General features: G+C 41.5%; 1 protein-coding gene across 1 annotated transcript in view; it reads right to left on the bottom strand.

Annotated features, from left to right (window-relative positions):
• Positions 1-242: 242 nt before the first annotated feature.
• NFE2 (nuclear factor, erythroid 2) overlaps positions 243-25,813 on the bottom strand; it is a 48,227-nt gene continuing 22,656 nt past the window's right edge. Inside the window, exons 2-3 of the mRNA XM_082244935.1 lie at positions 4,821-4,994; positions 243-1,635 (exon numbers count right to left, since the gene is read on the bottom strand). Of these exons, the coding sequence (XP_082101061.1) occupies positions 589-1,635; positions 4,821-4,865 (1,092 nt within the window). The 5' untranslated portion in view covers positions 4,866-4,994 and the 3' untranslated portion in view covers positions 243-588. The remainder of the gene's footprint in view (positions 1,636-4,820; positions 4,995-25,813) is intronic.

The following is a 25,813-nucleotide window of genomic DNA, read 5'->3' as shown; positions in this document are numbered from 1 at the left end:
GCATGTAGTGTGTTTTTGCCACGATTTGCGTTTTGCGGTTTTTAATCCACCCAACAACAAATTGGCCCAAAAAAACAAAAAAAACATAAAAACGCATAATAGGTCAATGGCCAGACCAATAATTATGTTGGAATGTAATGACCACTTATATATAGTATGTTTACTTTAGCCAGATTGTTGAAAAAATCTGATATATTGGATATATCTGATAAATTGCAGCAAGTTTGCTTTACCGATATGTGACAAATGTTTACATAGTATTTCTCAATAAACATAGAGTTGGGTTGTACTAAGGTTACATTTTTACACACAAACAAAATAAAAAGATACTTTTTTAAGGAAATAATGAAACATATGAAACAATGGCAGATTAGCTTGCATATAATTTGCAATATTTCAGTCATAACTAAAGTTCATCTACAGTCATTTAAATTTCACAATGCAAAAGGAAAAGGATAGAGTTTTTTTTTTCTTTTTTCGCTAACATAGACTACCTGCTAGAATGCTTGCGTAGCCTCTTACAGAACTTGTTTTTGGCAGCCATTCTATTATTTGATTCAGGTCAACATACATGATTTTAAAAATATGTTACAAATTTGTAGGGAAAGAACTACTGGCATCTGGTGTCTGCTTGAACAAAAGATCCTCTTGATAAAACGGACTGCCCTGATTTTGTAAAATGCCATATAACTCCTGCTGAAGCACTTTTAAATTTGTCTTCACTTCTTCCATGATCCTTTCTACCTCCTCTCGTTCCCTGTGCAGTCCTTCTCGCTCTGTTCTCAACTGATCTATCTCCTTTTCCAAGATAGCGATGTTCTCCATCTTGCGCTTGCGGCAATTTTGAGCAGCTACTTTATTCTTCCCACGTCTACGAATGTCCCTGACCAAAGCCAGCTGTGATTCTGTTAATGTGTAGCGTGACAGAAGTTCATTAAAGTCCTCCACAGGTAGATTGATGATTCTTTCTATGGGAAATGGAATTTGCATTGCAACTGCCCTTCGCTCATCCCTACTGCAGACCAGTTCTTGAGTTCGAGATGTAATATAGGGTTGGGTTTCACACAGGTTGTGTTCCATAAAAGACTGTGTTAGGTTTGTAGCCAAATGATACTGGTTTTGATAGGCATGTGGTGGAATTATTTCCATAAAGTCTGGCTGCAGCTTCTGTGTTTCTATGTTCTCTATTTCAATTGATTCACCATCACTGAAGTTTAAAGATAAGCCAGAATCTGATTCAAAATCATCTTGGCCTTTACAGGGCTGGTGTAGGGAATGGACTCCATTTAGACAAGCCTCTGGCATAGCTACATGGTCTTGGCCACTCATCCCACTTGTAGACACCAGCTTTGAAGCATATTGATTTATGCCACCCATTTGAGAGACATTTGACATGAAAATTCCTGTGCAGGATGTTGGACCATATTCAGAAACCAAAGAAAGAGTGGGCACTTGCTGAGCTTGAGGAGAAATGGGGTCCAGGTAAAGCCGATCTAAGTTTGGCATGCCCTGGCTTGCATTTGGCACTATACTGTCCCTTGGGTTATTTGCAAGACTGCATCCATAAAACGGCACTGTAGGTGGCTGACATCCGTATTCAGCATTATAAGCAGAATCTTGGTGCATATCCAGCCCCTAAATAAGACAAGAAAGAATAATAAATATTTGTCCATGAAGGGTTTCAGTCATGCAAGTCATGGGATACTTTGTAGTAATAATTAAACACCAATTGGACTTTTATTGCTGTCTCTTTCTCCACTGATAGGACTCATCCTCACTGTTTGTTATAGTAATTATTATCACTGAATGAAGAGCCAAAAATATTGTCACCAGCACAGGAATACAGGGAAGGTCTTCCAATAGGAACAATGTTGCCATAACACCTGTGTAAGAGAGGAATTTTACTCTCTTTGGAGAGATTTCCTCTCACTTTCTGGTGTGTTCATGGGACAGTACTTTAAAACAATTCCCTACCCTATACAAAACTTAACTAAGGTTTTAGCTTTAAATCTGCCTAAAGCGTACAGGATTTATATAGCACCGACATATAATAGAGGTTTTAACCTTTCCCCAATCTATTCAAACAAAAAACAATTCAGTATTCAGAAGAAACCAGAGGACCTCTAATGTAACAATAATGTTACATTGGTAAAGACAATACACACAATACGTAAGAGATTACAGGATCACCTATATGAGATCTTTGATCTTTGACATATCACCTCAAATTCCCTCTGGCCAGGCATGTGTGTCTAGAACATAATAGAGACCCTAGATTCTTTAAATGTTGGGTCCTAATGGTCGTCCCCCGGAGTACTGGGGGGGGGGGGGTGACTTTGCCAAGTTGGTCCTTTAACATGAAACCAGAGGGAAAAGTTGTGGGACTTTAAATGAGGCGAATGATACTGGATCAAGCACCTCCATCCCGATTTTGAATTTATATTTTTCTTTAACATGAAACCAGGTGGATCTGGGAATTGGAGGCAACCAAACCCCTCGGGATTGAACAACAATCTTAGTTTCGCCCCCTTTTTGAATAAATAATCAGACTAATCTCGGGCCCCACAACAACTTTTTTCTAGATAATGTTGCCGTCCCCTCTTTCTTTTTTTTTTTTGTATATACAAGGTTTTGGATTGGGTTCTTAAGATATAAAGGAAAGGTGAATTTGTTTGGATATTAGAGATAAGGTAGCCAAGGCACTGTTTAACATGTGTAGTTGTATGATGTTAAAGGGTGCCTATGTTTATTCTTCATAATTCCGCTGTACGTAGGAAAATAGCCATCCTTTCTTGCTCTCTCTTGAGATGGCTTAGGGCAGGGATCCTCAAACTACGGCCCTCCAGCTGTTGTGGAACTACACGTCCCATGAGGCATTGTGAAACTCTGACAGTCACAGACCTGACTAGGCATGATGGAAATTGTAGTTCCCGAACAACTGGAGGGCCATAGTTTGAAGACCCCTGGCTTAGGGACTATGGACCATGGAATTTGTAGTGTGCATAAAACAGTGCACATGAATGCAACTAATGTGCATTGTGTGTTTCAAACTAACAGCAGTGAGGGGGGGAAAGAGGAAGACAGTGCAAGGACACAGAATAACACAGCAAGAAGCACTTTGATAGAAAATAGATTGACGAGATGGGAGAGAGTCTATGGAGGGTTTGGTGGCAGCGGGAGCGTGGCAGCAAACAGCGGCGAGGTCGAGGTGCAGGAATATATCTGCACATGGCAAGCGAGTGGGCAGCCCGCAGCCTCTGTGGGGAAGGTTAACAGGCCTGAGAGCCCAGGAGGAAGAGAAGAGCTTTACTGCCTCCTTGACCCCCGAAGAGACGAGCAGCGGGCGCAGGAGGTCAAGGAGGTGGTTCAGAAGATGAGGACAGCCAGGAGAGACAGGCAGCGAGGGAGCAGCTGGAAGGAACAGAGCAAAGAGCACCCCCAGATCAAGAACAGAGACTGGCATGGAGGGTACCGGGCACAATCATACACAGACTACTTGCACACAAAGACTGGGACGGGGGGGCAGAGCAGGGACTGCAGACAAGAACAGAGCTAGAGGTCTCTCTCTCTCTCTCATCTCCCCCCTCACTCTCCTCTCAGCTCCCCCTCTCTTTCTCAGCCTGCCCTTCCTCTCTCTCTCTCTCCATCCCCCTCTCCCTCTGTGTCCCCCTCCCTCCCTCTGTGTCCCATTCCCTCCCTCCCTCTGCGTCCCCTTCTCTCTCTCAGCCCCCTCTCTCTCTCTAAAGCCCCCCTCTCTTTCACCCCCTCTCTCTCTGTCCCATCCTCTCTCTCTCTCTCAACCCCTCCCTCTCTCTCACAACCTTCCTCTCTCTCTCACACCCCACCCTCTCTCTCACACCCCTCCTCTCTTTCTCAACCCCTCCTCTCTTTCTCAACCCCCTCTCTCTCTCTCTCCCCCCTCTCTCTCTCTGTCACCCCTCTCTCTCTGTCACCCTCTTTCACACACACCTCTCTCTCTCAACCCCCCTCTCTCTCTAACGCCCCCATCTCTTTCTCTCTCTTCCCTTTCTCTCAGTCTCCCCCTCTCTCTCTGTCCCCACCCTTTCTAACACACCCTTTCCCTCTCTCTCTCTCTCTCTCTCTCAACCCCTCCCTCTCTCTCACAACCCTCCTCTCTCAACCCCCCTCTCACACCCCCTCTCTCTCTCTCACCCCTCACTCGGTCCCCCCCTGTCTCTCACACACACCTCTCTCTCTCTCTTAAACCCCTCTCTCTCACATCCCCCTCTCTCTCTCTCACACCCTGCTTTCTCACACCCCTCTCTCTCTTTCTCACACCCTCTCTCTCTCACCCCCCCCCTCTCTCTCTCAACCCCCCTCTCTCTCTCTCTCTCTCTCTCACACACCTCTCTCACACCCCCTCACTTTCTTTCTCTCTCTCTCTCAGCCCCCTCTTACGCTAATTGCAGTATTGGCACTTTGAAATAATTAAGTTGGATTTGTGTTGCAGTTTGGGCACTCAGGCTCAAAAAGATTCGCCATCACTGTCCTATAATGACCTTATTGACCCACATAGCCTGATGTCATGTGCAAACAAAGAAATAGTTCTTTTAATTCCAAACTCTATTTTATTTATAAATAGGTTAAAAAGTAAGGGTCTCAACACTGAGCCTTGGGGTAAACCGCTAATTACCTTGGTCCATTCGGAGTATGAATCTTTAATCACAACTTTATGAATACAGCCTCTGAGCCAATTTTCTATCTATTTACACACTGAGATACAATAAGCTGGTTTTGCTAATCTGCAATTTACCCAAAGCTAAAATATATTTTTGCATAGCCTTATCATTTCCACTTACCTGTAGTTCAGTAATAGACATGATCTCTTGCCAAGTAAGATCCATGTCTCCTTGTGTGCACTGTTCTCCCACTTATAGAAAAAGTGTGTCAGATTTGCATTTTATGTAGAGGGCACCAAGCATAGTAAAGTTAAACAGCCAGGAAAGCTCACAATATTTCTCGATTTGCAATACCTTTGAAGAAAAGAAAAGATGCAAGTAATATGTTTTCATAATAATTGTGCTGAGAAAGAATACATAAAAACCTATTATCATATAGTTACTTAGCTTGTGTCTGTGTTGGCTGATCCCTGCCTTTTTTCTTTGACTCTATAAGGCTGCCTATACATGGATCAAAATTAGGTTGGTTCAGCAGGGACAGGTGAAATTTAAATTCATGTGTGGCCACCGTGGTTGAACAGAAGATGATCCACCAACCAACATCTGTTCTACCGCCTTGTTGGTATTTCCTTGCTGGATCGGCACTGCAAGCAGCGTTGCTAACCTAACAGATTTAAATTTACTGACACGAAACCCAAAATTTACTGGCACAGGGACATTTTTACTGCCAAAAGTTACACAATTACAGTTTTAAGTGCAAATGTCAGTATTTAGGCTGCAAACAAGTACAATATGCAATTAGCAATGTGATTTAGGGTAGATATTAAGGCAAAAAAACATATTTCTTATTTTATTTTCAAAATAGTAAGTAAGTAGCTCACAGTGACACTGACAACAGTGTGAAGCAGCACAGAGGATGATGACACCTCACCGACATGACATGTCCCCTCCCGAGTCACAGTGACAGTCTCTCTCCATGCCAGATGGTCCCTTCAATCCACTCCAGTCCAAACAAACTTACAGTCCCACTCTGGGCTTGCCTTATTCCCATCCAGCAGACCCACACACTAGGCCCCGGCCGCTCCGCTCAGCTCCCTTGCACCATGACATTACACAACACGCTCAGGCACCGTCTCTGCCAGACCCGTCCCCACAAGTGCCGCCACACTGTAGCAGGCACTCGGATGGTCTTGACCTGGCTCCGGATCGGAACTGCACATGTGCAGTTCTAAGCTAAGTGTCACAATCATATTTTTAACTGGCAACCCTTTCCTGTCACTGACATTTACTGGCAGGAGAAAAGTGACAGTTGGCAAGCCATAGACTGCAGCACTGATCTGTGTATACTGACGGTGGGAAAATGTTATCAGAATACAGTGATACAGCGGGGAGGATTCCCGGATCCATATTGAATGTGTAGATGAGGGAGTCAGGTCCGTTTTTTTTTTCAACTTATTGGGAAAAAAAAACAACTGACTAATGTATGGCCCACTGTGAGGTGCACCCACACTGGGACTGTTTTAAGTGAAACCTTCCAGGGTCCACTTGTCCCCCTCCTTACTCCCCCGCAAGTTTTCACTCACAATGGATTGTTAGAAAGTGTTCTTGGGCACATTCCCCTGCTAACCAGACCAGCAATCCCTGTTTCCTAACACAGCTCTCTATGGAGAGTTCCGTGCTCCAGCATTGTTTGCACTCACACTGCAGCAGTACTAGATCCAAAATACACAGCAGCCGAGACCACGTACTCCAAGCAGTCCCAGGCATGATTTGGAGCACTAACACTACACAAGCAAACCCGCCCAAGGGGCTGAACAGTGCCCGGGACCGGTTTAGGCCCCGTTCACACTGGGGCGATCCGACTTGCGGCCTCGGAGCGGCCGGCACGGACTTCATAACATTGAAGTCTATGCAGGTCGCTCTGGGTCGCACCCCAAAGAAGCTCCGGACCCTTTTTCTAAGTCGGAGCGACTTGTGTCGCTCCTATTAGAATGGGTCCACAGCTTCTCTATGGCAGGCGACCTGTCAGGTGACCAGGTCGCCTGACAGGTCGCCCCAGTGTGAACGGGGTCTCAGAGTGCTAGTATGAGTACACCCTAGAAGGAATTACTGCAATTGGAAGAAAAAAGAGGTGGCTAAATTAAAAAAACACAGGAGGGAAATATGATGAAAACGAAATTATGCAGCGCTAGCTCAAAATAAAGTGTTGAGTGCTGTGATATAAATACAATAATCAGTATGATCAAATATAAAAAAGTGCTAAGTGCTTATAAATATCTGAGCAGTAACAGATAAATATATAATTAAATATGATAGTGCACAATAAACAAATAAGTGGTTAAAAATAGTCCAAATAAATATTCAGTGCTTGAAAAAAGTCCTTATAGTGATCCAATTAAGGTGCCAAGGTGCCAAATAATTAAGGTGCTTGCAGAGTGATATGGTGCCCCTCAAGGTTCCCCACTCACCAGATTGCAGATAATCATAGACCTTCAAAATTATTGCACATTGCCCGGGATCTTTACAGGACCAGAACTTCTCCTATGTAGCCTTGGAAATTTTTTGGGTCAGCTTCCGCTTCCACCGTTAAACAAAAAAATGGCCATACATGGTGAAGTAAGTATGAGCAATTTTATTCCCAAAAAATATAGATGGGTACTCACAAGCAAGAATATAACTCAGGCATATACAAGGAACTCGTGTGGCGCCGCTCTCGGCGTGCGTTCCACACACAGGAAGTTCCTGACCGGAAGTGACGTTTGTTTTGGTCCGCAGCCGGAAGTGCGTCGGCAGCCGGCTGCGGACCAAAACAAACGTCACTTCCGGTCAGGAACTTCCTGTGTGTGGAACGCACGCCGAGAGCGGCGCCACACGAGTTCCTTGTATATGCCTGAGTTATATTCTTGCTTGTGAGTACCCATCTATATTTTTTGGGAATAAAATTGCTCATACTTACTTCACCATGTATGGCCATTTTTTTGTTTAACGGTGGAAGCGGAAGCTGACCCAAAAAATTTCCAAGGCTACATAGGAGAAGTTCTGGTCCTGTAAAGATCCCGGGCAATGTGCAATAATTTTGAAGGTCTATGATTATCTGCAATCTGGTGAGTGGGGAACCTTGAGGGGCACCATATCACTCTGCAAGCACCTTAATTATTTGGCACCTTGGCACCTTAATTGGATCACTATAAGGACTTTTTTCAAGCACTGAATATTTATTTGGACTATTTTTAACCACTTATTTGTTTATTGTGCACTATCATATTTAATTATATATTTATCTGTTACTGCTCAGATATTTATAAGCACTTAGCACTTTTTTATATTTGATCATACTGATTATTGTATTTATATCACAGCACTCAACACTTTATTTTGAGCTAGCGCTGCATAATTTCGTTTTCATCATATTTTCCTAAGACTTTCTTAGTGTCTGCAGCAGCTGCCTATTATTGTATTTATCTTTATTTAAATTTTCACGTTGTGTAGCGCGGGTTTAATTTTTGTTTTTTTCACATTCATTTGTTCCATTATGGAATCACCCCCAGCAGCTCACTTAGCAATATTTAATTTTATGAACAACAAGAAAGTAGATGCAGATGAATTTTTTTCATCTACTAACATTGGACAGACCATGCACCAGGATTTTAAATTACTGAAAGGTTATATGGATAAACAGGTCAGAACCTGGTGGGACATTTTTACATTAAACAAATACATTAAAGATGGTATGACCCCCAGGAGATTAAGATGGGACCTGGCCCCCAATGATGGCCTTACTGATAAGGCCCTGGAGGAGGAGTGGTTTGGTTTCTTTAACCTTATGGAGAGGAAACTATTAGAATTACTCATCTCTAGGAAAGCAAAGAAATTAAAATTATTGGAGGCCAATATTAACGGTATTAAGGCAAAATTTGTGAACTTAGAGGAAACTACAGATTTCAAAGAAAAAATGAAAAACCTACAAGAATTTGTTGAAAAAGTTGATAGGGACACACAAAGGAAAAAAATGAAAAAATATTTAAGAGATTCAAATGATTACAAATCTAATAAAATCTACAAATGGCAAGAAGAAGCTCCTCCTCAAGAAGGAGCCTCTAGAGACTCATCTCCAGAAAGAGGTCTCCCATATCCCCTTGCCATGACCCCCAGAGTGAATCTCAATGAGAACGAAGAATATGGAGAGGAAAGATTTGAGAATCCCAACTTTACTCCATACGGTAGATCGGAACCAAACACCCCAATGTACAATGTTCCTACGAATAACAGATTCATGCCATTAAGGAATGAAACTCCTCAACAACAATATCCTCAACAACAATATCCTCAACAACATTATCCCCAGCAACAAGGATATAATAATAACTATAGAGGACAACGTGGACAACGTGGAGCAAGACGTCCACAAAATAATGGAGGATTCAGAGGAGGTAGAGGCAACTATGGATACAATAATTACAGAGGGGATTTTCAAAGGAGGGGATCAGGCAGACCCCTATGGAGAGGAAGAGGAGCACCCAACTACAGAGGAGGAGGAGGGGGGAACCCCTACCACCTGGACCGGAGAGACGATTGGAGACCCTGGCCCCAGATGGAACAAACACAATATGTGAGAGAGGAAAGAGAAGAAGAAAGAGAGGATGTAGAGGAGGGCAGAAAAAGAAAAAGAACAAATTAACAGAAGGAATTTTTAATCTAAGCACTGCCACTTTCACAGAGGATGAACTCAAAGTTTTAAGTTTGGGATTAAAATATGCGCCAGAAAAAAATTTAAATAAATTCGATACCTATATCGATCTCCAAAAATTTGTGAGAAAATTAAATATTAAAAAATATTATGCGGGGAAGAATACATCTAACACTGCACCCTTAGGAGAGTTCACTTATACCCAATTGAGAAACAAATCTGTTTTTAACCCCAAAATTTTAAATAATCAATTTATAGATGTTTTTAAAGCTATGGTAGAAAATGATTTGGATAGTCTGAAAATAAAAAATTCCAGGAAAAAAGAAGACATAGAAAGAGGTCTTAAATTATTGGAAAAAAGAAAAGATATAGTAATACGGGCCGCAGACAAAGGAGGCAGTCTTGTAATCCTAAATAAAAATGACTACTTGAATGAATTAAACCGACTGGTCAATGATCCTGAGACATATGAAAAATTAAAAGGGAACCCTACTAAGAAATACAAAGCTAAACTTACCAGACTTATTAAATGGGCACGCCAAGAAAATATTATTAACAAGAAGGAAAGTAGGTACCTGGTACCAGATGCACCCAGAGTACCGGTAATATACCAGCTGCCCAAAATACACAAAAACAAGGAACAACCACCTGGCAGGCCCATTGTGAGCGGGGTGGATTCCCTTTTATCACGTCTAGGAGAATATCTGGACTGTTTTCTTCAGCCGCTAGCACAGAAAGGATTGGCTTACCTGCGAGATAGCAAACACCTTATGGAAATTATAAAAGATATTAAAACAGAGGAAAGTGACATTCTAGTGGGAGTAGATGTCAACTCCCTCTATACAAACATTAAGCAGGATCATGCATTACAAGCAGCAAAATGGGCCCTGGACCAGACGGAAATAAAAACGAAACAAAAGGAATTTATACTACAAGGACTTGACCTCGCAATGAGCAACAATTTTTTTTGGCATGAGAAAGAATACTATAGACAAAAGAAAGGAGTCGCCATGGGAGCAAAATATGCTCCCTCCATAGCAAACATATTTATGCGGAAATGGGAGAGTGAACAAATTTTTAAAAACAGACCTAAGGAACTCATCACCTATAAGAGATACATAGATGACATTTTTATTATATGGAGGGGTACCCAGAATACATTAGATCAATTTTTATCATCTATGAACAACAATAAATATAACATCTCTTTTTCCCACACAAATAGTTTGGAAGGTATCAATTTTTTGGACCTTTGTATTTTTAAAGATTTTAACAAACTTTTTACAAAAACCTATTTTAAAGAAGTGGATGCCAATGGCTACATCCCCATAGGTAGCTGCCACCATCCCAGATGGCTCAATACAATTCCTAGCAGTCAACTAATGAGGATAAGAAGGAATTGCGACAAAGAAAGTGATTACGATGAACAAGCAGAAGTAATCATAAATAAATTCTCTGAAAAGGGATATAAGAAAAAAGATTTGGAGAAAATAAAGAAAAAAGTTAAAAATATTGAACGTAAGGATCTATTCAAGAAAAAAGAAAAGACTAATAGAGATTATAGTATGGCATTCCTCACCAGCTTTTCAAGACAGCACACCCAAATGGAGAAGATTTTAAAAAAAGCACTGGCACCTTTTACTAAAAGATAATGTTCTTAAAACTTTACTTCCCTCAAAACCACAGTTCATTTATACCAAGCCTAAAACCCTCAGATTACAACTAGCACATAATGTGGTCAATCCACCTAAAAAAATAGGCACATTCTGGGATCAGAATGGGTTCTTTAGTTGCGGCAGGTGTATGATCTGCCGCACCTCTAGGTTTAGAAAAAGGAAAAATATGAATTTTAAATCATCTTTTAATGGTAAAATGTATAAAATCAATAAATTTATAACGTGTTCATCCACACATGTGACTTACCTTCTCTCTTGTCCATGTGGACTACAATATGTGGGTAGGACCACTAGGGAACTGAAGGTGAGACTGAGAGAACATGTCTCCAATATAAAGAAAGGGTTTAAAAACCACAGCCTTTCCCACCATTTCAAATTGTTCCATCATAGTGACCCCACCCTTTTGTCCTTTTGTGCCATAGACAAAATAGAACCCCACTGGAGGGGTGGTAACCTTAAAAAAGCAGTGTCACAAAACGAGACCCAGTGGATCCATCGTTTGGAGACACTCAAACCAAAAGGATTGAACGTAGACTTAGATGTCAACTGTTTCCTATCCAATTGGTAACCCTCCCAAAATATCCTTTATTCCTTTAAGAATAAAATGCTTATATATATATATAATCTCCTCTCAACTGTTTTTAATTAACATTTTATTCATTAGTTTTAGTATAGAAATTCAGAATTGACTATATATACTATTATATTATTATATTCCTCTAATGACCATTTTTCCTCTCCACACATATATTTACATGTTTTTATAACTCAAGATTATATATTAATTTATATAATGGTTTTCATGATTTATGCATATCATATTATTAAAATATCAATTGTCCCATTATTTATAGGAACATATTACAGGTTTTTCTATTATCATAATTTTATATATTTTTTATTTTTATATTGTTTAATTTAAGATTAATTTTAATGAATTTTTATTATTTTTATTATCATCAATTAACTTAGTATTAAAAATTGAATAATCATATAATGAGAACACAATAAAATATTTATATCTTTGATGTTTTTAACATTGTAAAACAGCAGGATAAACAATGGGTTAAATAAGCATTGTGTACAGGAAGTGATGCCCGGACGTAACAATCGCTCATGAATATTATAGATATATCAATTAAATAACAAAGGTTATAGATGAGTAATTCCACTATAACAATGCCATTGGATAAGATATATGGTTTATGATCGATTTCCAAAGTTTAAATAATCAGATTCCGGAAATTAGCATCGAGAGGCTACGATATAAAGAGCCTCCGCTAACAGGAAGTGATGTCTTTGAAGACGCTGTATTGACGGCGAAACGCGTTAAAAAAAATGACGCACTTCCGGCTGCGGACCAAAACAAACGTCACTTCCGGTCAGGAACTTCCTGTGTGTGGAACGCACGCCGAGAGCGGCGCCACACGAGTTCCTTGTATATGCCTGAGTTATATTCTTGCTTGTGAGTACCCATCTATATTTTTTGGGAATAAAATTGCTCATACTTACTTCACCATGTATGGCCATTTTTTTGTTTAACGGTGGAAGCGGAAGCTGACCCAAAAAATTTCCAAGGCTACATAGGAGAAGTTCTGGTCCTGTAAAGATCCCGGGCAATGTGCAATAATTTTGAAGGTCTATGATTATCTGCAATCTGGTGAGTGGGGAACCTTGAGGGGCACCATATCACTCTGCAAGCACCTTAATTATTTGGCACCTTGGCACCTTAATTGGATCACTATAAGGACTTTTTTCAAGCACTGAATATTTATTTGGACTATTTTTAACCACTTATTTGTTTATTGTGCACTATCATATTTAATTATATATTTATCTGTTACTGCTCAGATATTTATAAGCACTTAGCACTTTTTTATATTTGATCATACTGATTATTGTATTTATATCACAGCACTCAACACTTTATTTTGAGCTAGCGCTGCATAATTTCGTTTTCATCATATTTTCCTAAGACTTTCTTAGTGTCTGCAGCAGCTGCCTATTATTGTATTTATCTTTATTTAAATTTTCACGTTGTGTAGCGCGGGTTTAATTTTTGTTTTTTTCACAGGAGGGAAATAGTACAAGAGTGTGTAAAGCTTAAAAATATATATCCAGGTCAATCAAGGCATGGTTTTACCTTTATGCTGTCAAGGATCCAGTGTTAATTTTGATGTCAAATTTCAATTAAGTTATAGTCTTTTGACTAAAATGCCATTTTAGTTTTAGTTGTATTTTAGTCATTTGAATTGTTTTGGTTTTAGTAGTAATTTAGTCGACTTAAATCTCTAGCACATTTTAGGAGACTAAAATCTAATGGGTTTAGTTAAATTGTAATGCATTATTTAAGCATTTCTTTAGAATTAAAATAGGGGTATTGCTGTGCTAAAATGAAACGTTAAAACAGTATTAAATAATGCTTATACACTTCACAGTGAATACAAGCTCAAACACTCTGAGTAAAGCTGCCAACACCCGATCATGAATTAGAAAAAACAGATCAAGGGTAAATTGTAAGGATAAATGGTGTAGCGCTTATATAATAAAATGAACTCCACAGTCCATATTTAAATAAATCAATCATTGGAAGGAAAACGAGTCCATTCAGAAAGACGTGCTCCCAAAGGTGTAGCCAATTACTTCACACTCCAACAGATCTGTGCAGAGAGACCACCACCAAGAGAAAAGATGGCCCCTTACCGCAATATATGGATCCCCACTACAGAGATCAGATCCAGCTCAATTCACACATCTATACGACCCTTGTAGACAGTACCCGGCTCCTAGCGATATCCAGATCAGCTCCGATCATAAAAGGCACAGGTATGGGTGCATATGTGAAGAAAGAGGGACAACTCCCATACTGAAGTACAGTCACGAGTGTGTTTATTGATGCACTAGTATAAAAATTGGCAACTCACATTTCGTAGCAGATTATACAGCATGTCTCGCTCAGATATCGCCTTTAGGATCTGGTTTCCAACCAAGAAAATGGCCGCCGCGTCCCCTCGTGTGTCCCAGCGTGGCGTGCGGCAGTAAATGACGTCGTCAGGGGGTGTGGCCTGCGGTAAACCAATCTCTTTTATACGCTGGACGGGACGGAAGAGGCAGAACTTAGTGTAACGATCCAGAACTTCTGGGTCAAAGTACCAATAATCTACATCCTGGTGCCGGTCGCTTGCAATCCACGAAAGCAGACCCCAAAGGCAATCTACCAAATACAGTGCCAATAATAAAAACAAAAACTAAAAATACAATACAAAATACATAAACAATAAAGGCAAAAAAGTTATAAAAATCTTGAGGGCATCACTTACTAAAACAATAAGATAAAATATACCCCAGACTCATACACAATATTTAAAATTCCAAAGCAGGTGGCTATGATGAACGATCTGACCATGGGACATCGAGAGGACACATCAATTATGCATTATTGATGAACGCATTGATGTCCCAATCGATGTTTAACCCATGGGGGGCATACGTTTTCAATCGATAAATCCAGCTGGTTTCCAGCTGGGAAACGCCTCTAGTGCGATTAGCACCCCTCCAACTGCCAGAAAACTTGTCAATACCCAAAAACACAGTGCCTTTAGGATCTCCCCCATGGCAAAGATCATAATGCCGCGAGACACTGTGCTTTGGGAATTTCTTTATGATATTTGCCACATGCTCCTGCAGGCGCACATGCAGCATGCGAATCGTACGACCCACATATTCGCGGCCACATGGGCAGCGCAACAGGTAGACCACATGCCGCATGGTACAAGTAATAAACGGCTTAATTTTAATGTCTTGCTGAGTAGAATTGGAGAAAAACGACTCTACCCTCCTCGTCCTACAAGCATTGATTTTACAAATGGCACAACGTCTGCAGGGATAAAAACCCCCTCTCTGCTGAAAGAATGAAACAGTTTTAGGCGGATCTATGATATTGGGAGCCACTTGTAGCCGTAAAGGGGGAACCCCCCTAAAGATGATCTTAGGGGCTACCGGCAATACAGATCCCAATACACTGTCATTCTTCAGGACGTGCCAATGCTTACGGATGATCTTTTTGACCGAGAAGTGCCGAATAGAATAAGAGGAAAAAAAGGCATATTGAAAATCCTCATTCGCATCTCGCACTCTCGGTTGCAACAGATCCTCCCTATTACGGTCATCTGCTTGCACAAGAGCCCTCTCAAGGTCCTCCTCCTTGTACCCTTTCTCCAAAAACTTGGATTTTAAGGTGTCTGCCTCCCGCAGAAAGTCTGACCTATTAGAGCAATTCCTCTTCAGTCTGAGGAACTGACTGACAGGAACGGATTTAAGCCACGACACATGGTGGCAACTAGATGTGTCAATAAATCCGTTCCTGTCAGTCTCTTTGAAAAAGGTGGAGGTCTCTAGAACATTACCCGCAACCTTAATCCTGAGATCCAAAAAATGGATCTCAGAATTGCTACTTTCATGGGTAAGTCTGATCCCCCTATCATTGGCATTGAGCTCCGAGATGAATGAATCCAGAGATTCAAAGTCACCATCCCAAAGGAGGAGGATGTCATCGATGTACCTCCGCCAGAGGACAACCTCCGGTCTCGGAACGTCACCGATGACATCCTCCTCCCATTTGGCCATGAACAAATTGGCCATAATTGGCGCAAACTTCGCGCCCATGGCCACACCCTTGTTCTGTCTGTAGAAGGTGCCCCCAAACCAGAAGAAATTGTGGGCCATGGCATAATCAAGCAGGGCCAGAATGTACTGACATTGGAAATTCAACATACTACTTTGTCCCAAAAAGTGCTCAACCGCTTCTCTCCCATGCCGATGCGAAATCACCGTGTAGAGTGACGAGACATCGGCAGTAGCTAGAATATATCTGTTTTTTCTAATTCATGATCGGGTGTTGGCAGCTTTACTCAGAGTGTTTGAGCTTGTATTCACTGTGAAGTGTATAAGCATTATTTAATACTGTTTTAACGTTTCATTTTAGCGCAGCAATACCCCCATTTTATTTCTTGTAATAATTAGTACACGTGCTGCTGCTCGTTCTTTATTTGGCACAATTGGAATTTAACTGGTACAGTTCTGTGTGTATAGGACGTGGGTACTGTGTATTTGAAGGAATCCAATTTCCACCATGGATATATTTGAATACAGAAAAACGTATTCCATCAATCTGGATGGCATTTTTTCCACCTCGGAGGAGCCTCTGGATGACATGAATGGTCTCTTTTTGAGGCTTAAAAATGTCATGACCACAGAGCTCCATACGGGGTGGGATGTGACATTCTTTGAAAAATACTTAGCAGAGAGTATGGTGCCCAGGAGCCTAAGGTGGGAAGTATCACCGCAAAGTGATGTCCTGGACACCGATGAATGGTACCAATATTTCAATAAAGCCGGGTTGGAGCTTCTACGGTTTATGGTATCTAAAAAACGGCTTAAACTAAAGAAATTGGATGAGGAGATTAATACTATTAAGAGTAAACTAGAGGAATTTAAAACTAAAGACTCCTATAAACAAAAATCTGACTCTTTAAAAAAACATTTGGAGAAGGAGGATATTGAGCAGAAAAATAAGAAGAGAAAGAAATTTCTCAGGGATAGTGGGGACTACAAAAATAAACTTGTCTTTAAATGGCAGATTAACAGAGGACCCACTGGTCCGGTAGGGATACAAAATGCTCAAGCCATTATTCCACCTAGTACTCCAATGGATACTACGTCACCATCAGAGCAGTTTAACCACCCCCATCCAACCTCCAATGCCTGGGTACAACCAAGGCGTGGACGAGGACGGGGACAAGGGAGAGGAAGGGGTAGAGGGAGGGGAAGTTCAGCCTCTCAGTCAAGAGGGGACTTTCCGACCTCTGAGAACAGGTTCTTACCCCTGCAGGATAACTTTGAGGGTGGGGCCCAGTACATCACCTCTCACCCACAAGGGAGGAATTTCATACCTCCCTTTCGGCCGGGGGGACCCTACTATCAGAAAATGGATTACCAATAGGCCCGCAACACACAGAGCTATAACCCTCCCCAACCAACACGCTCTAATCCACCTGGGGGATATGGACCCTACAGGCCATCCAATACCCCTTTTCAGGAGGGGACCCCAAGGAGCAAAAGGCAGAAAGAAGGAAGAGAGGGACTAGAGGGGGGAGGAGGGTCCGCAACAAAAAGAAGGCGGCGCTGAAGGACCAGGGTTTGTTCAATCTTAGCACGGCTTCCCTCTCTAATGAGGAGAAGTATGTGCTTAATCATGTTCTGAAGTATGCCCCCCCGACCTCTGAGTAAGTTTGACACGTTCATCGACTTACACAAGTATGTGCGGAAGATGAGCATAAAGAGGCATTTTATGGGGAATCCAATTGCTCCCAGATCAGAATACGTTATGGGAGTGAAAGCCTCACCGTTTGCAAATGCTTCACTTTTTAACCCTCCTGGTTCCCTGGCCCCTTCCCTGATGGTATTTCGGGATCTGGTTGCTAAGGACCTGGACAAACTGAGCCTGAAAAATGTGCATCAGACCAGCATGTTTAAACGAGGAATGCGTTCATTAAAAGAATGGGAGGATATAATTGTGAGGCCAGCAGACAAGGGGGGAGGAATAGTCATTTTGGACACCTCCGCCTACAATAGGGAAATGGACAGGTTGTTGTCAGATAGGGAGACCTATATCCCCCTTAGGGGTAATCCAACTGTGGCTTATAAAAAGGAGCTTATGGCACTAGTGGAGGAGGGGGTTGAAAGAAAACTCCAAACTAAGAAAGAAAAATCCTTTTTAGTGCCATCTGCTCCAAGGGTACCCATTATGTACTACCTGCCCAAGGTGCATAAGGATGCGGTGAACCCATGGGTAAATACATCAACTTCTTTTTGCAGCCATTGGTAATGAAAACACCCTCCTTCCTAAGAGACTCTATGCAGGTAATCAACATCCTTAAAGACATAGAGTGGAAGGATAGCTATATTCTAGCTACTGCCGATGTCTCGTCACTCTACACGGTGATTTCGCATCGGCATGGGAGGGAAGCGGTTGAGCACTTTTTGGGACAAAGTAGTATGTTGAATTTCCAATGTCAGTACATTCTGGCCCTGCTTGATTATGCCATGGCCCACAATTTCTTCTGGTTTGGGGGCACCTTCTACAGACAGAACAAGGGTGTGGCCATGGGCGCGAAGTTTGTTCATGGCCAAATGGGAGGAGGATGTCATCGGTGACGTTCCGAGACCGGAGGTTGCCCTCTGGCGGAGGTACATCGATGACATCCTCCTCCTTTGGGATGGTGACTTTGAATCTCTGGATTCATTCATCTCGGAGCTCAATGCCAATGATAGGGGGATCAGACTTACCCATGAAAGTAGCAATTCTGAGATCCATTTTTTGGATCTCAGGATTAAGGTTGCGGGTAATGTTCTAGAGACCTCCACCTTTTTCAAAGAGACTGACAGGAACGGATTTATTGACACATCTAGTTGCCACCATGTGTCGTGGCTTAAATCTGTTCCTGTCAGTCAGTTCCTCAGACTGAAGAGGAATTGCTCTAATAGGTCAGACTTTCTGCGGGAGGCAGACACCTTAAAATCCAAGTTTTTGGAGAAAGGGTACAAGGAGGAGGACCTTGAGAGGGCTCTTGTGCAAGCAGATGACCGTAATAGGGAGAATCTGTTGCAACCGAGAGTGCGAGATGCGAATGAGGATTTTCAATATGCCTTTTTTTCCTCTTATTCTATTCAGCACTTCTCGGTCAAAAAGATCATCCGTAAGCATTGGCACGTCCTGAAGAATGACAGTGTATTGGGATCTGTATTGCCGGTAGCCCCTAAGATCATCTTTAGAGGGGTTCCCCCTTTACGACTACAAGTGGCTCCCAATATCATAGATCCGCCTAAAACTGTTTCATTCTTTCAGCAGAGAGGGGGTTTTTATCCCTGCAGACATTGTGCCATTTGTAAAATCAATGCTTGTAGGACGAGGAGGGTAGAGTCCTTTTTCTCCAATTCTACTCAACAAGACATTAAAATTAAGCCGTTTATTACTTGTACCACGCGGCATGTGGTCTACCTGTTGCGCTGCCCATGTGGCTGCGAATATGTGGGTCGTACGATTCGCATGCTGCATGTGCGCCTGCAGGAGCATGTGGCAAATATCATAAAGAAATTCCCAAAGCACAGTGTCTCGCGGCATTATGATCTTTGCCATGGGGGAGATCCTAAAGGCACTGTGTTTTTGGGTATTGACAAGTTTTCTGGCAGTTGGAGGGGTGCTAATCGCACTAGAGGCGTTTCCCAGCTGGAAACCAGCTGGATTTATCGATTGAAAACGTATGCCCCCCATGGGTTAAACATCGATTGGGACATCAATGCGTTCATCAATAATGCATAATTGATGTGTCCTCTCGATGTCCCATGGTCAGATCGTTCATCATAGCCACCTGCTTTGGAATTTTAAATATTGTGTATGAGTCTGGGGTATATTTTATCTTATTGTTTTAGTAAGTGATGCCCTCAAGATTTTTATAACTTTTTTGCCTTTATTGTTTATGTATTTTGTATTGTATTTTTAGTTTTTGTTTTTATTATTGGCACTGTATTTGGTAGATTGCCTTTGGGGTCTGCTTTCGTGACCGGAGGATGGCGCTGCGAACCCTAGTGGATCCTTTGTGGTGGTGCTACCTTTGTGCATTATAGCACTATATGGTCACTAAGTATGGACATCATTGGTATTATGGAAGCCAAGAGTGAAATATATATTCCCATTAATATCGATGTTGACCATGAATGGGGAATTTGTCATGTCGCATAACAATGTGATTTTATGGCATCCCCATTGTATTATAGGATTAAGTATATGTACCTATGTTAAGTCGCAATCCACATTCTATATATTCTGATATATGTTCGGTGTGTTGTTTTTGTTAAACTGACATCTGCTGCAGAATGTTGTGGATTGTACGACTTCCTGGTTCCTGCCGGTGAAGCGCATGTTTCCGGGGATCTGGATTGCAAGCGACCGGCACCAGGATGTAGATTATTGGTACTTTGACCCGGAAGTTCCGGTCGTTGGAGCGCATATGCTCGACTTCCGGCTTCGGATCGTTACACTAAGTTCCGCCTCTTCCGTCCCGTCCAGCGTATAAAAGGTTTACCGCAGGCCACACCCCCTGACAACGTCATTTACTGACGAAACGCGTAGGAGGAGCCTGCCGCACGCCACGCTGGGACACACGAGGGGACCCGGCGGCCATTTTCTTGGTTGGAAACCAGATCCTAAAGGCGATATCTGAGCGAGACATGCTGTATAATCTGCTACGAAATGTGAGTTGCCAATTTTTATACTAGTGCATCAATAAACACACTCGTGACTGTACTTCACTTTGGGAGTTGTCCCTCTTTCTTCACATATGCACCCATACCTGTGCCTTTTATGATCGGAGCTGATCTGGATATCTCTAGGAGCCGGGTACTGTCTACAAGGGTCGTACAGATGTGTGAATTGAGCTGGATCTGATCTCTGTAGTGGGGATCCATATATTGCGGTAAGGGGGCCATCTTTTCTCTTGGTGGTGGTCTCTCTGCACAGATCTGTTGGAGTGTGAAGTAATTGGCTACACCTTTGGGAGCACGTCTTTCTGAATGGACTCGTTTTCCTTCCACTGATTGATTTATTTAAATATGGACTGTGGAGTTCATTTTATTATATAAGCGCTACACCATTTACCCTTACAATTTCTTTAGAATTGTCAAACTCATTATATACTCCTGGAGTAAAAATCTAATATCATGCTATTATTTATGGTATTAAGGTTTAAACATGCACTACAGACACAAATTTAGCCGTTGTAATATATAGCATCTTTATACATAAAACCAAATTTTAAAAAAAAAATTGCTTTTTGACAAACAGAAGTGCAACTTTAAAATATAAAAAAAACTCAAAAGAAAATTGTAAACTCTATTGGCTGTGATGCCATTACACATATTACCTGCATATATTACCAACATTAAATAAAAAAAAGCATTTTTTTCTTTTTTTTTTCTTTTTCTTTCAGCAGCTTAGTAGGTGCCCGCTACTTATTCTTATGTGGTAGTGCAGTGTTAATTTTGACGTCAAATTTAAATTTAGTTTTAGTCAAAGTCTTTTGACTAAAATGCCATTTTAGTTTTAGTCATATTTTAGTCACCTGAATTGTTTTAGTTATATTTTAGTTGACTAAAATTGTGTTAATTTAGTAGACGAAAATATTTTAGTTGACAAAATGAACACTGCAAGGAACTTGTGTGACCTGTATAGAACCGGGTATCGATATTGCCATCGTACAGTTTCCTGAATAATGCTTAAAAAGTAGCAGGTGCTGCAGCAACAACCAGCTGGAACTGAAAACATCACAGATCAAATGTACATATTTGCCAGCACACCATGGATTGTCAATTAAGTCCAATTATTTTATTGAAGAATGATCATATCACAGAAGACATAGTGCAACATTTCAGAACTGCTCAGGACCCATCACATGCCTGACGAAGGTGTCATGCGCGGCTTTAAAACGTTGCACTGTCTTCTGTGATGTGATCATTCTTTAATAAAAGAATTGGATGTAAATGACAATCGGTGGTGTGCTGGCAAATATGTACATTTGTTTTGCATAGAACTTTGACTTAATCCCTACTAACATTACTACTAACACACTACTAACTTTTGGGTGAATTTTAATGCCATTTGTGAGCCAGATTTTGTCCAACATCACTAAGCGTCCTCACAAACTCACACTTGGTGGATGGGCGGCAGTTTTGTCAGTGCGCACGGTCCTTACTGCAAATAGCCATGCCACAACAAGATTTTGTGCTAGAGTCAAGAAAATTTTCTGTAAGTGCGATTCTTTTTAATGAACATAGTTTTTAAAAGGTAATGCACTATTGGTCCTCCATTTTTATCTCCATCTTATCTATGAGCTGTGAGCCTCCGACAGTCCAGGGTCTAGAGAAAAGGTGATATAGATCAATGCCATTCAGCAGAGGCTATATACATGCTTTTTGACTGCTGAGGTCTGGCCATTCATATTTCTGAGCATGATGGGGATGTATGCAGCACTTTGAAGGCTTTGAAACAACATCCATTCAGCTCACCACAGCATTTGGGACTGATTTTGATTAACCCACACTAGAGTTCTTTTTATGGAACTTTGTGTTCTGGAATTTAGATTTTTTTTATTTTTCACTAAATAATTTTTTTACTATATACAGTATCTCACAAAAGTGAGTACCCTCATTACATTTTTGTAAATATTTTATTATATATTTTCATGTGACAACACTGAAGAAATGATACTTTGCTATAATGTAAATTAGTGAATGTACAGCTTGTATAACAGTGTAAATTTGCTGTACCCTTAAAATAACTCAACACACAGCCATTATTGTCTAAACCGCTGGCAACAAAAGTGAGTACACCCCTAAGTGAAAATGTCCAAATAGGGCCCAATTAGTCATTTTCCCTCCCCGGTGTCATGTGACTCGTTCGTGTTACAAGGTCTCAGGTGTGAATGGGGAGCAGGTGTAATACATTTGGTGTTATCGCTCTCACTCCCTCATACTGGTCACTGGAAGGTCAACATGGCACCTCATGGCAAAGAACTAACTCTCTGAGGATCTGAAAAAAAAAATTGTTGCCCTACACAAAAATGGCCAAGACCCTGAAACTGAGCTGCAGCAAGATGGACAAGACCATACAGCGGTTTAACAGGACAGGTTCCACTCAGAACAGGCCTCACCATGGTCGACCAAAGAAGTTGAGTGCACTTGCTCAGCGTCATATCCAGAGGTTGTCTTTGAGAAATAGACATATAAGTGCTGCCAGCATTGGTGCAGAGGTTGAAGGAGGGGGGGGTCAGCCTGTTAGTGCTCAGACCATACACCACACACTTCATCAAATTGATCTGCATGGCTGTCATTTAGAAGGAAGCCTCTCCTAAAGATGATGCACAAGTAAGCCCACAAACAGTTTGCTGAAGAAAAAGCAGACTATGGACATGGATTACTGGAACCATGTTCTGTGCTCTGATGAGACCAAATTAAACTTATTTGGTTCAGATGGTGTCAAGCATGTGTGGCGGCAACCAGGTGAGGAGTACGAAAAACAAGTGTGTCTTGCCTACAGTCAAGCATGGTGGTGGGAGTGTCATGGTCTGGGGCTGCATGAGTGCTGCCGGCACTGGGGAGCTACAGTTCACTGAGGGAACCATGAATGCCAACATGTACTGGGCAGCAGAGCATTATTCCAACATGATAACGACCCCAAACACACCTCCAAGATGACCACTGCCTTGCTAAAGAAGCTAAGGGTAAAGGTGATGGATTGGCCAAGCATGTCTACAGACCTAAACCCTATTGAGCATCTGTGGGGCATCCTCAAATGGAAGGTGAAGAAAGTGCAAGGTCTCTAACATCCACCAGCTCCATGATGTCATCATGGAGGAGTAGAAGGGGACTTCAGTGGCAACCATGGAAGCTCTGGTGAACTCCATGCCCAAGAGGGTTAAGGTAGTGCTGGAAAATAATTGTGGCCACACAAAATAGACACTTTGGGCCCAGTTTCATATTTCTACTTAGGGGTGTACTTACTTTTGTTGGCAGCAGTTTAGACATTAATGGCTGTGTGTTGAGTTATTTTGAGGGGACATAAAATTTACACTGTTATACAAGCTGTACACTCACTACTTTACATTGTAACAAACTGTAATTTCTTCAGTGTTGTCATATGAAAAGATATCATAAAATATTTACAAAAATGTGATGGGTGTACTCACTTTTGTGAGATACTGTATATTTTTTTGCATGTTTACTTACAGTATATTATTACAAATGTTACATTTGGAATAGCTGACTTTTTTTCTCATATACTGTTGTCGGCTCAAATATTGAAGAAGCATTAGTGATCAGCCGTGTACGCTTGTACAGAGCACTAGCACTTATGTTTTGTTAATTTTGTTATAGCTTTTTTAGCTTCTTTAGAGATAGCGCACGTTTTTTCAATTCTGTTAACCGATATTGGAGCTGGCAGCACAAGATGAGGAGAATTATAAATATAAAAAATTTGTAAGCCCTATTAAGGAAACCTATATGTGGAGGAAAAATCTACATTCACTGTTTTATTACGCTCAAAGATACCGTTGATGTTGGGAAATGTTGCTGGACTATTTTATTGTCCTCAAAGGATTACCATCCATAGTTTCCCTTCTATAGCAAATGCTGTTTCCCTCCCTTCCTTTGTATGTGCTGCACTGACTAGATAACACATTATCGGAGGACATTCACTCCTCTTGGCGTTGTGTGCCAAGAACATGTACTTTCACATTCTTTGGTGCTCAGATGTTTAAGGTGCCTTTTACAGGGAATCCAGTACATATGCATTATATCACTATTATACAAGATTATAGAAAAAACTGTGCCATTTCAAGTTTATAAAGTATGAATAAAAATATACCAGACACTGGACAAAATCCAATCTAGTATTAGCAGATTTCTTTAGTATGAAATGTAAAATAAGGAATACCTTGGGTTGGAGATATACAAAGTAATTAAAGTGGTTATAAAGGCTTTGTTTTTTCTTAAAATAATAAACTTGTTATACTTACTAGTGATCGACCAATATAGTTTTTTCATTGCCGATACCGATATTTTGGTCATCACGTATCGGTATCGGCCGATATTGGCTGATATTTTCGTACATTTAAAACATTTTTTTTTCTTACTTGACAGTTACTCTTGTGTAGGGATCTGGGGGTCTAAAAGACCCCAAACCCCTCATCTGCACTTAAAATCATTCAAAACGCCAAGTTTGGCTGTTTTGAATGCTATCATTTTTTTTTAATCTGGCGCCATTACCCGGAATTGATGTAATGACATCACTTCCGGGTTTTTGCATGGAGACCTGATTAGAGAGTGAAGGTGGCGGGAGGGGGGGGGGGGGGGGTGTTCCCTCCCGATCCTTGTAATGACAGCGGAGCGGCTTTTCAGCCGCATCGGTTGTCATTACAAGACAGCCGACTGTCAGCTATGGATGCCGGTACCGGGTGAAGCCTCTAGCTGCAGGCATTACTCCGGTACAAGCACTTTCCCGAAATATTGGTAATACCAAGGTGGCCGATTCTGATATATCGGCTTTGCCGCTAATCAGTCGATCCCTAATACTTACCTGTTCTGTGCAGTGGTTTTTGCATAGAGCATCCCTGATCCTTCTTTACTGGGGTCCCCCACTGGCACTCTCTAATCCTCCTCTGCACCGAGTGTCCCCTCAGCAAGCTGTGTGTGAGGGGGCACTTATGCAGGTGTGTTCCCGACCAGGGATGTATGCATCCACAGACACAGCGTAGCTCGGCCAGGCCCCCCGCTCCCTCCTCACAGTATTTGACTGGCAGCAGCAAGAGCCATTAGCTCCTGCTGCTGTTAGTGAGCCTGGTGAGATGAAAATGACAGACACAGACATGCATAGCACTGGATCAAGAGAGGATTCAGGTAGGTGTTAAGGCAGGTGGGAGGAAGGAGCAAATAGTGGACATTTTTTTACTTTAATGCAAGGAATGCTCTAAGGTAAAAATTGTCATGACTTTAGACCCACTTAAAGGGATTTTTAAGATTTTTTTTTTTATTATTGAATAGCAAACATGTAATACTTACCTGTTCTGTGCAGTGGTTTTGCACAGAGCAGCCCTAATCCTCCTCTTCTGGAGTCCCCCATCAGCGCTCCTGAGCCCTCCCCACTAGCAAGTGCCCCCATAGCAAGCAGCTTGCTTTGGGGTCAATCGTGCGGGCTCGAT

Source organism: Pelophylax lessonae (assembly GCF_965119305.1).
Source record: "Pelophylax lessonae genome assembly, chromosome: 2".
Lineage (NCBI taxonomy): Eukaryota > Metazoa > Chordata > Amphibia > Anura > Ranidae > Pelophylax > Pelophylax lessonae.
The sequence above is the reverse complement of the archived record's forward strand: the minus strand, read 5'-3'. Positions and strand labels throughout refer to the sequence as shown.